This window comes from Hypanus sabinus, chromosome 25, assembly GCF_030144855.1.
Source record: "Hypanus sabinus isolate sHypSab1 chromosome 25, sHypSab1.hap1, whole genome shotgun sequence".
NCBI lineage: Eukaryota > Metazoa > Chordata > Chondrichthyes > Myliobatiformes > Dasyatidae > Hypanus > Hypanus sabinus.
The window spans coordinates 48,936,888-48,952,445 of NC_082730.1; the positions used below are offsets into that span (position 1 = coordinate 48,936,888).

General features: G+C 35.2%; 1 protein-coding gene across 11 annotated transcripts in view; it reads left to right on the forward strand.

The window, feature by feature from the left end:
* Positions 1 to 15,558, forward strand: part of LOC132381224 (ankyrin repeat and SAM domain-containing protein 1A-like) — a 496,261-nt gene that overhangs the window by 99,752 nt on the left and 380,951 nt on the right. For all 11 annotated transcript variants that reach the window (XM_059950560.1, XM_059950567.1, XM_059950559.1 and 8 more), the window contains exons 2-3: positions 1,908 to 1,988; positions 10,822 to 10,978. In XM_059950560.1, the coding sequence (XP_059806543.1) occupies positions 1,908 to 1,988; positions 10,822 to 10,978 (238 nt within the window). The remainder of the gene's footprint in view (positions 1 to 1,907; positions 1,989 to 10,821; positions 10,979 to 15,558) is intronic.

Sequence of the window (15,558 nt, forward strand, 5' to 3'; positions counted from 1 at the left end):
CTTGGCAACCAAATTATGTTGAAGCTGTTGAGCTTTTCTGTCGTTGAGCTGCTGTGGTGAACTACATATACCTGTCCGTACATGCCCCTCTGCTGACTGCTCCTGTGGCTCCTCCCACAGACCGCTGTATGAAGGCGATTGGAGGCACTGCTCCTCCCTCAGTCTCCAGGATGTTGTGTGGTGGTCTCTTGCAGCTAATAAAAGCCTATTGTTCGCCTCCCGTCTCCGAGAGTTATTGATGGTGCATCAGCTGCTACAGTTTCGCTGTGTGTGGTTCCACATTGCATCTCTAGCAAATGAGCTAGCTTCAGAGATTGTCAAGATGGGGAAATTAGCATTCTGACTGTCCATTTGAGAAGGATTCACTTAATTTAGCTGCCTTACAATTTTTTTCACCCTCCACTGACATCTTCATTCCACATGGGGAAGATCTACAGAAAATAATAACAAGTGTTAAGATTCCATACTGGTCAAAAGAATGTTATCAAATTCATGGCGAGTTGATGTTATGACAACTTGGCACAAGGAAAATCCGAGGATTGAACACTGAAGGATCTAAGTTCCCGAGCAAAGTGCACGGCTTTACCATTAGTTTTGTGAACATAGTGATTTGCTATCTGACTTGCAGTCAAATGAATTGTGTAACATAAGTTTTCTGAATTTGTACTCAAGATATTGTGTAAGCTCAGTGCAAAATTTAAGGAATAAAAATGAAAAGTGCAGGAAATTCTCAGCAGGTCCGTAGCCTCTGAAGGAAGAAACACAGTTAAAGTTTCAGAATAGTAACAGCTTTTCATAACCCTTTCTTCTGAAGGATCATTGACTTGAAATGTTTTCTTGTTTCTCTTTTAACAGATGCTGCCTCATCAGAAGCATATTTTTAGTGTTTTGTTTTTATTTCAGATCTTCATCTTCAGTTTTTTGATTTTCAATTAGAAAGTAGGGGATTATTTACTTCAAAGTAACCTTTTAACAGTTTTATACTGACTGTGAGTCAACCACTCAGTCATTGATAACTTTTTATCTTTGTATTTTAATATACAGGTTTTCATCCAGTGTATCCTCCTTTCAGTTTCTCTTTCTGTACTTAATGAAACATAGCTGCAATGACAGAATTTGCTTGTTCAGACCATGCACTGTGATTGTCTTTAAATTTAAAGATAATATTTAAATTTGATAGTTTTTTAAGATTAATCGCTTGCCTGATTCACTTATGTTCCAGGTACACTGCAAATAGTATATAATAAAGGTAGAAAATGTTGGATATACTCCAGTATTCAAATGTTTATGTTTCTATATTTTTTGTTTTTATTTTAGATTCCCAATATCAGAGATCTATTGATATATCACTTGTAGAAGGGGCTGCACAATTTTCACCTCTTTTGCAGGACAATATATCATGCAGATAATATTGTCACGGGCAGCCTAAAGAACAATGGCTGCCATTTGTTGCCATGTGAAAATGGTAATGGTTAATGGCAAAGCTCACTTTCAAAAAGTGAGTTTTCTTGAAGATGTAAAGCATCTTCTATGCCAATTTCTGAATGGGATAACGCAGCAAGGAAAAGCACAACAGCTTCTGATTTTTTTTCCTTTACAGGACTGCAAGTTTAATGTTCGAGTTGGTAATATTCGGTCACATGGAAATGTAGAAGGATGACAATTGTCCTCAAGAGAAATTTGCTTTCTGATTGATTCCTCAATGTAGGAATGTAGTCAAGAATGATTAAGGATATGTAGCTTTGTCTTGCCATGTTATGCTGAGACACTTTCAATGCACTGTCACAATGAGTCAATTTCTTTTCCTGCAAGGATTCATGTTGTATACTTAGATTATTGTGTAGACTTCATTGACTATGTTGGAATAAAGTAATATTTCTGAAAGAATGTTTTTTTTTCTTTTTCAGTATTTGGAGAGGGCCAAATGTCAATTGTGTGGATTGCTCAGGATATACTCCACTACACCATGCTGCTCTAAATGGACAAAAGTAAGTGAGGAACATGCAGATGAAAAAGTTGGTATTTTGGTCTTTTATGAAAGAATGAAGCATTCAGTGTAAAATGTGTTGACTGACTATATATTTTAGTGTAATAGTTTTGCATATTTTGAAAATGAAAGAGAATAAAGCAGTCTTGAAAGTTTTTATGATTTGCTGAAGGTATCCTGTTTTTGCTCTCAAAGCAGGTTTGCCATGGTTCAATGAAGAAAGTTCAAAAGTTCATTTTATTATCAGAGTGCATACATGTCACCACACGCCAAGATACTTTTTCTGCAGGCATACTTAGCAAATCTGTAGAACAGTAACTGTAAACAGCATTATCAGTGAGGAGCATCAATGTGTTTATAAGCAGCTGAATCAGTGAAGTTCATAGAGCTAATGATATAGAGGGTGCAAACTAATCCCAAATAGCAATAATCATTTTGGTTTAATTATACTTAGGAAATGCATGGTCTACCGAGATGTCAAAATTTAGTTTGTTGCCACAAAATTGAAATACATGTAACTTGATGAAATTAAGATTTGCTTAGACACTGGGAAATCATTGGGAAGTGCTTGCTTTTGGCATATGTCTGATGCACAGTTTCAGTTGGAACAAATATTCTGTGGGGAAGTACAAGGTCACCCACTCAAGGCCTGAGAAAACCAAATTAAAACACTAAATGGAGACTGAAGAGGTTCTGTTGATGCTGGAGATTTTAAGCAAAGTACACAATGTTGGGGGAACTCAGCAGATCAGATGATATCTCTGGAGGGAGGTAAGTGTTTCTTAATGATGAGATGGACCTCAACTAAATTGTAGTAGAGTAGATTTCATATTACAATGGATCTCTGCATGAGTGACTCCTTTTCTCAGGGCTGCTGGCCTCAGTCTGAAATGGAACAGTGTTCAGTATTGAATGCTGTGGCATTGCACAGCTTGAGGTTGCCCACATGATCTATATGTTTTGCATTTTATTTCTTTTCCAGGATAACATACTACCTCCCAATGTTACAGTCTTTTAGTTTTGTAATAAACTTTTATTTGAGATCTGGCTGAATACTTACTGTAAATTCAAATATTAAATTTTTAGGGGGATGTCACGTAATGACATAGGATCGAGACGCTGGAACCCAGCTCTCCCGTAAAAAATCAATAAATTAATGTTTAAGTGAAGAAAAGTTAGTCAATACTTTCTAAAAGTTACTTATAAACTACTCCGGATTATTTCAAATTATGCCTCACAAACAGAAGATGAAGAAAACTACTACTGTGAAGACAACGCAAGTTGGAACAGAATCAAGGCCCACTTCTGCCAAAGAACCGTGGGCTCAGGTGCATTATACCACCAGCGATACAGAACAGGAAACTGCGGCAACATCGACCATTTCTAAAGGAAAAGATCAACGAGTACTGCGCAAGCGTGAAGGAAGGAGCATGCGCAAACGGGAGCAACCAGAACTACAAATCCCAGTTACGACTGAAACCGAAAGTGAAAGTGAATCTGAGAGAGAGTCAGATTCTCTGGAAAAATCAGACGAAGATGGAGGTAAAAGTTTTTCTGGAAATATAGAAAAGACTTTGATGCAAATAATGCGTAAATTAGAAAAATTAAACGCATTAAAAGTAATCAAAAAATGATAAATATGGAGATTATGTTTGATAAAATGACAAAAAGACAGGAAAAAATGGAAAAGAGAATTATAGATTTGGAAATTACAATGGAAGACATGGTTGAAAGAATGAATAAAATGGAAAATGATATTACTGCCTGGACATCAGAAAGAAAACAATTCATGGAAAAAATTGATAAGCTTGAAAATTTTAGTAGACGAAACAATACTAAAATTGTTGGACTTAAAGAAGATATAGAAGGAGAAGATCCAATAAATTTTTTTCAAAAATGGATCCCTGAAAAATTGGAAATGGAAGGAGAAACTCTAATTGAGATTGAAAGGACTCATAGAGCCTTAAGGTCAAGACCTCAAGCTGATCAAAATCCACGATCAATTTTGATAAAATGCTTAAGATACCAAGATAAAGAAAAGATCCTGAAGGCGGCTGCCCAATGTGCCAAAAAGAGAAACGGGCCACTGATGATAGCAGGGAAGGCAGTTCTTTTCTATCCTGATATAAGTTATAACCTTTTGAAGAGAAAGAAGGAATTTAACCCAGCGAGAAAAGTTTTATGGGAAAAGGGTTATAAATTTATAATGCATCACCCAGCAACACTGATAATTTTTTTGGAGGAGGGAAAAAGAAGATTTTTTACCGATTATCGAGAAGCAGAGGAGTTCGCACAAAAACTTCCATCTATTCGCTAATTACACATAGAGATTTCCAAGCGTATTGGATTAAAGATGAAGATAGAGACAGTGAATGGAAGTGATGGACATTTAAGGATGATACAGGGGAGAAAAGCAAAATTTCAGAAATACTAATTGAGAATAGTATTTTTTTCTTATATATATATATATATACTTTTTTATGTTGCGGGGGGGCTGGGGAGCTTTGGATCGATTACTACGGGATTCACGTGTGTAATCATGGCGATTGCCATGACCCGTACAATAGAGGGGGGTAATGTTGTGTTCTTTTTTTTCACAACATTAGTAGGGGGGTATTTTGTTTTTTTCTTTATATGCTATTTTTCTTCTATCTTTCCGCCTGGATGATCGGTGGGGACACACATAGCAGCATGGAGAATCTTAAAAAGATTTCCCAAGATACCATGAAAGTTGAAAGATGAGGTATTATTATAGATTGGAGTAGCATAATTAAAAATAATGACTAATTTACTGAATTTTTTAAGTTTTAATGTTAATGGGTTTAATGGACCGGTGAAAAGAAAAAGAATTTTAACATACATTAAAAAAAATGAAAGCAGATATAGCTTTTTTACAAGAAACACATTTAACAGACATAGAACATCAGAAATTAAAAAGAGACTGGGTTGGAAATGTTATTGCAGCTTCATTTAATTCAAAGGCGAGAGGAGTTGCAATTTTGGTTAATAAAAATTTACCAATTAAAATACAAAACGTATTAATTGATTCGGCGGGGAGATATGTAATTATACATTATCAAATTTTTTCAGAACTATGGACTCTTATGAATATTTATGCACCAAATGAAAATAATGTAAAATTTATACAAGAGGTCTTTTTGAATTTGGCTAATGCACATGACAAAATATTAATAGGTGGAGATTTTAACTTTTGTCTAGATCCAGTTTTAGATAGATCAACAAAGGTCACAAAATCAAAAGTAGTAAAATTAACTCTATCATTGATGAAGGACTTAAATTTGAATGATATATGGAGAAGAATTAATCCAAAAGAAAGAGATTATTCATTTTATTCAAATAGTCATAAAACATATTCAAGGATAGATTTTTTTCCTATTGTTACGTATCCCGTAACTGGATAACTCACCAGCAAAGATAGAGAGGTCCTTTGGAGTCTGATGGCACTATTTTCGAACGGTTTTATTCATAAAGGGGGGCACAAAAGTAAGGTTAATACAAACATTCAGAACATAAACATTGGCAAAACTCAATCTAAAGCGCGGGTATAGCAATAATCATCATTAAGAAATAATCTCGACTGTTGTCTAGGGGATAATATATTGTCCGTTGGAAATATAAAAGTCACTCAGAAGTCTGCAGGTTTCAGTCTTTTTGGGGAATCGCTGGGTTTCACGTGTTTCAGAGAGAGTGAGGAGAAACTACAAAACTTGCCCGGTCTGTGACGAAGCAACTCCGTTGAATCAGGAGAGCATTGTTTCCCTGTTATTAGTTCGAAGTCCTTCTTGGTATTATCAGCCACCTGCTCCCCAGGCAGAGAAGTTACGGAGCGCACGTGGCTTTTGACTGGCTTCCAGCTATCACGGGAGCGTTGAGCGATCGAGTCCTTCTGGTGCGTCTCTCTGGGGTACCGCCTTTTGCAGTCCCCTTTTATCTTGACTTGCAGAGTTGTAGATGTCCATCAAAGTAGGGTGATGCAATCCCCACCCCCACATTGCCCGAGGGTGTCCATATCTGTGGTAGCTGTCACGTAGCAGGGTCATGCCCTCAGCACAGGTGTCTCTAAGAGCAATGGCCAAAACCGTTACATTGTCTCTCATTTGCCTGGGTCCGAGACCCGAATTAATAGTGCTCTCCGGAAGCAGGGGGCTGCTCCCGCCCCTTCGGCCCCTCAGAGCTGTGGTACATTCATAACACTATTATCAATGAATATTCAAGATAGAGTGAAAAATATGGAATATAAAGTGAGAATATTGTCAGATCATTCTCCTTTGATAATGACAATGATAGATAAAGAGGAATCAATTTATAGATGGAGATTTAATTCAATATTACTAAAACGTCAAGATTTTTGTGATTTTCTGAAAGCAGATTCAGTTCTTTTTAGATACAAATTCACATTCAGTTGATGATAAATTTATATTGTGGGAAGCAATGAAGGTATATTTGAGAGGTCAGATAATAAGTTATACTTCTAAAATTAAGAAGGAATATATGATAGAAATAGATCAATTGGAAAAAGATTACAAAATTAGAAAAAGAATCTCAAAGAAATGACAGAAGAAAAACGAAGACAACTTATTAATTAGAAGTTACAATATAATACACTTCAGACATCGAACAGAAAAAGCAATTATGAGAACTAAACAGAGATATTATGAACTAGGTGAAAGATCACATAAGGTCCTTACATGGCAGTTAAAAACAGACCGGACTTCTAAAACAATAAATGCAATTCGAAGAAGAGTAAATAAAATTTCTTATAAACCTTTAGAAATTAATGAAATTTTTAAGAATTTTTATTCTGAGTTGTATAAATCAGAATCACAAAATGATAATGTTAATAATGATAATAATAATAGAAAGGTTTTTATCACACATAACTCTTCCAAAATTAAATACGGAAGAACAGAAGGGATTAGATATGCCTTTTACATTGAAAGAGGTCGAAGAAGCCCTAGGATCACTTCAAAGTAATAAATCTCCAGGAGAAGATGGTTTTCCGCCTGAATTTTATAAAAAGTTTAAAGATTTATTAATTCCTTCTTTTATGGAGTTAATACATCAAGCGGAAAGAACGCATAAACTTCCAGAATCTTTTTCGACAGCTATTTTAATAGTATTGCCAAAAAAAGATAGAGATCTTTTAAAGCCAGCATCATATAGACCTATTTCTTTATTAAACACATTATAAAATAATAGCAAAAATCTTAACTAACAGATTATCTAAATACTTACCAAAATTAGTACATATGGATCAAACAGGATTTATTAAAAATAAACAATCGGCAGATAGTGTAACTTGGTTATTTAGTATAATTCATTTGGTGCAAAAGAGGGAGGAAATGAGTGTGGCAGTTGCTTTAGATGCAGAAAAAGCATTTGATAGATTGAAATGGGATTTTTTATTTAAGGTATTGGAAAAATATGGATTAGGAGTATCTTTTATAAAATGGATTAAAACCTTAAATACGAATCCCAATGCTAAAGTAGTGACAAATGGTCAAATTTCAACACCATTTCAGTTAACAAGGTAACTAGGCAAGGTTGTCCATTATCACCTGCTTTATTTGTGTTTGTGATAGAACCATTAGCTGAATTAATTAGAATGGACCCAGATATTAAGGGTTTCAGAGTTAATCAGGAAGAATACAAGATTAACTTACTTGCTGATGATGTTCTGCTTTATTTAACAAACCCATTGTATTCGTTGCGTAAATTATCCTATAGATTAGAAGAATATGGGAAAATATCAGGTTATAAAATAAATTGGGATAAAAGTGAAATTTTACCTCTTACTAAAGGAGATTATAGTTAATGTCGATTAATAACTCAATTTAGATGGCCGGCAAATGGTATAAAATATTTAGGTATAAGAGTTGATAATGATATAAAAAACTTATATAAATTAAATTACTTACCATTATTGAAAAAAATTCAAGAAGATCATGATAAATGGATGGTATTACCAATAACATTAGTAGGTAGAGTAAATACTATAAAAATGAATATATTCCCTAGACTACAATACCTATTTCAATCATTACCAATACAACTACCTCAGAAGTTTTTTCAAGAGTTAAATAAATATGTGAGGAAGTTTCTTTGGAAAGGTAAGATGTCAAGAATATCGTTGGAAAAATTGACATGGAAATTTGATCTAGGAGGGTTACAACTTCCAAATTTTAAGAATTATTATAAAACAAATCAACTTTGCATCTTTTTTTGATGAAGATAAACCGGCATGGATTAGAATAGAACTAGATAAAATAGGAGAAAATACACCAGAAGATTTTATATATAAATGGGAATCTAAATGGATACGGGAAAAGAAAGAATCTCCTATATTAAAACATTTGATTGATTTATGGAATAAGATGAATGTTGATGATGAGACAAAGAAATCTTTATTAGCAAAGAGATCTTTAATTCAAAATAGACTTATTCCTTTTACAATGGATAATCAACTTTTGTGTAATTGGTTTCAAAAAGGGATTAGATATATAGGAGATTGTTTTGAAGGAGGTATATTAATGTCATTTGATCAATTAAAGTATAAATATAAAGTATCAAACAACACTCTTTTTTGTTACTTCCAATTTAGGGCTTATTTAAGAGAAAAATTAGGTCAAACAATGTTATTGTCGAAATCTGATGAAATAGAAACTTTAATTCAAAAAGGAAAGACTAAAAAATTTATTTCTTGTATGTATAGCTTGATTCAAAAACAGGCAATTAAACAAGGAGTCCATAAGTCAAGACAAAAATGGGAAAGTGACTTGAACATTAAAATTGAAGAAACAAATTGGTCAAGACTATGTCTTGATAGTATGACAAATACAGTAAATGTCCGGTTAAGATTAGTGCAATATAATTTTTTACATCAATTATATATTACACCACAAAAAAATAAATAAATTAAACCCAAATTTATCCGAGCAGTGTTTCCGATGTAAACAAGAAATCGGTACTTTTTTACATTCTACTTGGTCTTGTTCTAAAATTCAACCTTTTTGGACAAATTTAAGAGTTTTATTGGAACAAATTATTGGAACACAACATAATCCAATATTATTTTTATTAGGTGACATTGAAGGGATAAAATCGAAACCCAAATTGAATAAATATCAGAAAGAATTTATAAAAATTGCACTGGCAGTAGCCAAAAAGGCTATTGCAGTTACTTGGAAATCAGATGCATACTTAAGTATAGATCGTTGGAAGAATGAAATTTATAGCTGTATTCCACTTGAAAAAATTACTTATGATTTAAGAGATAAATATGAAACATTTTTGAAAATTTGGTGCCCTTATTTACAAAAGACAGGATTAAATATATAGTTGCTCCGAAGATAAAATAATTGGTTATTTGGGGAAAGAAATAAATATATATACTAAAGTTATTGCGAACTCCATGGAGCATGTGGGGAAATCCCGATATCCAGGCACTCTTTCTTTTTTTTCTGTCTTTCTTTCTTTCTTTCTTTTTTTTTATATAGGGATGTTGGGGGGGGGAGGGAGAAGGGTATATATTTTTTTTACATATTTTCTTTTTCTTTCTGTAATTATTTGAAAACTCAATAAAAAAAAGTTAAAAAAATACAAATTTTTAATGATTCCCTTTATTAGCCTGCATGTTATATCTTCCAAGAATAAATTAATTTGTCAAACATAGCTAAATATAAAGATTCCAGCAATTTTTCAGTGACAGTTTTCTGCTTTGCATTTATCCCAGTTAACATTAGTATTCAAGAACAGAGAGAGACAGAGTGCAAATCACTATTTAAAAACAGTGGAGACCTGGTTGCTGTCCTATTACTGGATCAAAGTGTTATTTTCCCAGCAGAGTGCTATAACCTTAATGCTGACCTGGCAAACCAGCAGGTTCAGTCCTAAAAAATGATACAACACACTGAAGTTTTGGGGGTGTGCACCAAAGTCAGATTTGATTTTGTTTCAATGAGCAAATTGGCATTTCCAATCAAATCACTGCACAAAATAAGTTCAATCCTGCCTATCAGTAAAGATTAGATGGAAACTAAGTTTTACTAGAGAGTTACCAGGGTTAAAATGGGCACATACTGTGAACAGTTGAATAGGCTTGACTGAAACTACCTTATTCTTTGAAAGTCTGATATTTATCCAGTTCAGTGCTAGCTGTTTAAAGAGGAAATGTTTCCTGTGTTTTTAGAATTGAGAATAAAAAAATTGAATCATGCAAATTCAAGATTGCATCAGGGAATGATCACCACAGTATAGTGAAAATCTGGATCTTTTGCACCCCACACCATCAAAATAAATCTTTATAAAGATCAATAGACTTTCATTAGTGATTCATAATGTGGGATATAGGTTAAAGGAGGAAAATGGAATTGAGGGTCAGATCAGTCAATTAAGTTTTATGGACTCCATACATGAAGCTGATAGAGCGTTCCTGTTTTATTCTTTGTAGTACTTGAAATGAGAAACTGTTCTGATAGAATTGAATTCATATCTTGGAGATTGGCTTGAATTAGGAGAAAAATACTGAATCTCTGGTAATCAGTTGTAACTATTAATATACTTTGGTTCAATTATTGCCTGGGTAAAGGCCAGATGGCATGTTGTGACCACGAAAAGAGCACAGAATGTATTATTTTCAAAGATAATTGAACTTAACATACCTTTGAAAGCAAATTGATGTTGTAATAATACTATTTAGTTGTAATTGAGCCACATACTGTCTCTCATTTAATTACATCAGTTTGGAAATTATTGCAGGATCTTCTTGCCACCATTTCTGTTTAAAGATGTGATTATATTTTTTCTGCTCATAGGGAAGTTGTTGAAATGCTGCTGAAGAATGATGCCTCCACTAACATTGCAGATAATAAAGGATGCTATCCACTTCACTTGGCCGCTTGGAAAGGGGATGCACAGATAGTGAGACTACTTATTCATCAAGGACCATCTCATGCAAAAGTTAATGAACAGGTCTGAAGTCTCAGGGTTTGTGATGAGTGCTATTGAAACAAATAAGCTAACTAGTTTTAAAGATCGTGGAATTTGTCTTTAAATTCATATTGATGATCAGCTGCAGTGGAAAAACTATACAACTGACATGAGGGTCAGAGATCTTGTTGGGACTACATGCTGCTTTGGATAGCCTGACAGAAGCATCATTATAATTACTAAGAGTCTTCTTACAGCAAGGTTTTACAGACGCATGGTTTGAAGTGGTGTCATCTGCTTTAGATTTGGTTTTAAAGTTTCTGGTAATATTCCATTTTTACACCACTGAGGCTTAGACTAATATTAACATTGATGGACAACATGTTGCATCTCAAAAAGTCTGATTGCAAACAAGATGACCAACAAAATATTTAACTGAATAACTTGTATTCATAATGTAAACAAACTAAAAAAAAATCATTTTTAATCTTGTGGAACAGGGGATCAATACAATTTGAGTTTAAGAGATCTTGAGTTTAAGAGGTCTTCATTATTTTGATCTTTTATATTATTTACAGACTTAAGTATAGGGAGTATATAAAAAAATCAAAATCTTTTTCTAAAAATAAAAGTTCAGAATTATTTACATAGACAATACTCTGAAATTACGTAGCCTTAAGGCCATTCATCCTTTTACCACACTTCACCCCTATAGTGTTTGACTTTTAGTTATAGCTAGCGAGAATTAAGCTTTCACCATGTCTTCCAATAACATCTTTCCAGTAATTCAATAGAAATACTGTGATAATAAGTGTCAGTTAAATTAATAATTAAAAATATCAGTGAGAAGTGCCAAAATTTGAACAGGTGCTCAGTTTCTCTCTGTATCCACGCTCCCCATCATTCCAATATTGCATGAAGAAAATTAAATGTCCCATGAAAATAAACTTAGACACTAGCATATTTCATGTATTTTTACAAAAATTTGTAATATACTTTTTAGCCTCGAGGAAAATGTCTGTACGATGACATTTAGAACATTCAACATTTAGAAAAATATTCACTTAGATCTTGAAAATGACATTGTTTCTCTGTGAAAGGAGAAACTGCTAAATGTCATATATTGAGATAATTATTGTCTCACGATTGGGGAATGAAAAATGATTCCAGTAATTTCACTATTGAAAGCATCTGTTATTTGAAATGTAAGGAGAGTTTAGTAAATAATTGGAATTCGATACATATTTGATGTATTTGTAATGCACTGCATCTACAGTTAAAATAACAGCCAAGTACACTGGTAATGAACACCAATAGAATGAACAGTATGTTTGGTTACACATTTTAGTTCTCACATACCTGGCTGTAGAACATGGTAACCAGTTCTGAGACTGAGAAATAGGGATACAAGCATGACAGACACATGAACACAGCAGTATTTGAAGTTGTTGGGCAAAAAATTCCTTTGGATATAGAATAAATTAATGTTTCTTAAAGTCAAACTATATACCTGAAGTCCACTTGTCATGGAGTACACCCATCTCTAACAGTCAAATTTCTCCTTAAACTGCAGCTGATGTATTCAAATTAGTGGAACTACGTCCACGTTTTAAATTTTGGCTGTATGTTTTGATTTAGATTTTTTTTAAATTACAAACTTGATTTATGGGTACACATTTTAAAAGAATGTATATTGCAGCAGTTTGCCAGTGGCTACCATCACTATTATAATGGTTTGGTATTTTGAACAATGGGCATCTGTTGATCTTAAAATGGAAAGGATCTTATGTCCATCCTATTGATTTAAAAAGTAATCTAATCACAAACAAGACAACATCTGCAGATGCTGGAAATCCAAGCAACACATTCATTGCTGGAGGAATTTAGCAGGCCAGGCAGTATTGATGGAAAAGAGTATAGTTGACATTTCAAGCCGAGACCGTTCATCAGGACTGAGAAAACAGTGTTCTCACCTCCTCATTTGTCTCCTCAGCTTTTTTTCCTCCAGTCCTGATGAAGGATTTAAGTAGTAGTTTGTATAACTTGGCTGGCTGGAAGAGTGGCTCAGCAGATTGTTCTGTTGTCTTGGCTCCAGGAGCCTACATTTAATCCTATCATTATTCTGTGTTCTTAAGGGAAATAAATCTAACCTTTCACCATCTCTGGCAATCTCCTTTTTGCTTCCTCCATGGTAGTCATATTCTTTAATATGTAAATCAGTAGTAAATCAAAACAACTGGACTTGCTGTGTTGTCTAGAAGACATTTCGCCACTCATCTGAGAGGCTTCTTCAGTTCTGATCCATGGTATAGTTTTCCGAATTAATAAACTCTTTGAGTTGTTTAAGGGTATAGCAATCACATGAGGGTTGTTAACAGTTGTAAATGTAATGAGAGGGTCATTATCAAAGAAAGTGGACATCTAGATATTGAATTTTATGGGAAACCAACTCATACAGATCAGTATCTACGGTTTGACTCTCATCACCCATTTGAACATAAGTTGGGAGTTATCAGAACACTACATCATAGCACCAAGAATGTGCCCAGTGACATTACAGCTAAAGAAAAGGAACACAAGTATTTGTAAGAAGCCTTGAAAGCTCGTGGTTATCCTGACTGGGCCTTCATCAAGACACCAACAAAAACCAGCAGGGACATCAGCCCAGCAGACAGAGGTAAGGGGCAAAGCAGATGGAAAAACAAAGTCATTCCATATGTAGCTGGAGTTTCAGAGAAACTCAGAAGGATTTTCAACAAACACTAAACCCCTGTGTTTTTCTAACCTGCAAATACACTCAGACAGAAACTCGTCCACACAAAGGATCTTACACCCAAACATAAACAAAGCAATATTGTAGTTGCTATCCAACGCAATGAGAACTGCACAGAGCGGTGAGACAAAACAACCACTTCACAAACAGATGGCCCAACATAGGAGGGCTAATATCTCTGATCTAGACTAGGCTGTATATCTACACCTAAAGGTCAAGGGACATTCCTTTGATGAAAACAATGTGCACAGTTTGGACAGGGAGGACAGGTGGTTTGAAAGAGGGGTTAAAAAAAGCCATCTTTGTCAAACTGGAAAACTCATTCCTGAACAGAGGGGGTGGTGTGGGATATGACACCATCCATCAGCTATGCAGTTCTAACATCTCTACTCCAGTGTCTCTGCCTCAATTCACACCTCCATTCATGCAAAAATAAGACAAATGACCCTCACATTACCTCTGAATGACCCTCATGGTATTACATGCAAAGTTACTGGGATGGTTAGAGTATAGCCTGACTAGTAGGAAACAGTGAGTGGGTTTAAAATGTTGCCTGCCAGCGAATAGTGGTGTTCTGCAGGGGTTGGTGTTGGGACCACTTTTTATGTTCTATATCAGTGATTTAGATGATGGCATAAATGGCTTTGTTGCCACGTTTGCAGATGATACAAAGATTGGTGGAGGGGCAGGTAGTGTTGAGGAAACAGGTTACAGAATGATTTACACAGATTAGGAGAATGGGCGAGAAAGTGGTAAATGAAATACAATGTTCAAAAATGCACGGTCATGCACTTAAGTAGAAGAAATAAATATGCAGTCTATTTTCTAAATGGGAAAATCCAGAAATCTGAGCTGCAAAGGGCTTGGGAGTCCTTGTGCAGAACAACCTAAAGGTTAACCTGCGGGTCGAATCGGTGGTGAGGAACGCAAATTAAATATTAGCATTCATTTCAAGAGGTCTAGAATACAAGAGCAGGGATGTGATGTTGATGCTTTATAAAGAATTGGTGAGCCCTCACCTTGAGTATTGTGAACAGTTTTGGGCTTCTCATCTAAGAAAAGATGTGCTGGCATTGGAGAGGGTCCAGAGGAGGATCACAAGAATGATTCCGGGAATAAAACAGTTATCATTACCAGAAACGCTTGGAAGCTCTGGGTCTGTACTCATTAGAATTTAGAAGGATCAGGGAGATCTCATTGAAACCTTTCGATTGTTGAAAGGTCTCGGCAAGGTAGATGTGGGAAGGGTGTTACCCATGGTGGGGGAGTCTAAGACAAGAGGGCACAGCTTCAGGATAGAGGGGTGCCCATTTAAAACAGAGATGTGGAGAAATTTCTTTTGTCAGAGGGTGGTGAATTTGTGGGATTTATTACCAAAGGCAGCTGCAGATGCCAGGCTGTTGTGTGCATTTAAGGCAGAGCTTGATAGGTTCTTGAATGAACACGGCATCAAAGGTTGTGGGGAGAAGGGCCAGGGAGTGGGATTGAGTAGGGGAAAGAGGGATCTACCATGATTGAATGACGGAGCAGACTTGATGGGCCAAATGGCTTCAATCTGCTCTTATGTCTAATGGTCTTGTGTGATTGCTATACCTTTGACCAACTCGGGGTTTATAAGCGGGAAATCTACCTATCACGGATCAGAACTGAAGAAGCCTCTTGGATGAGTGGTGAAGCATCTTCCAGACAACGCAGCAAGACCAGTTGCCTTAAGTTACCACTGCTCAATATAGAATGACCTGGGTAGAACATAGAAATCTACAGCACATTACAGGTTCTTTGGCCCACGCTGTTGTGCTGACCATGTAACCTACTCTAGAAACTGACTGGAATTTCCCTACTGCATAGC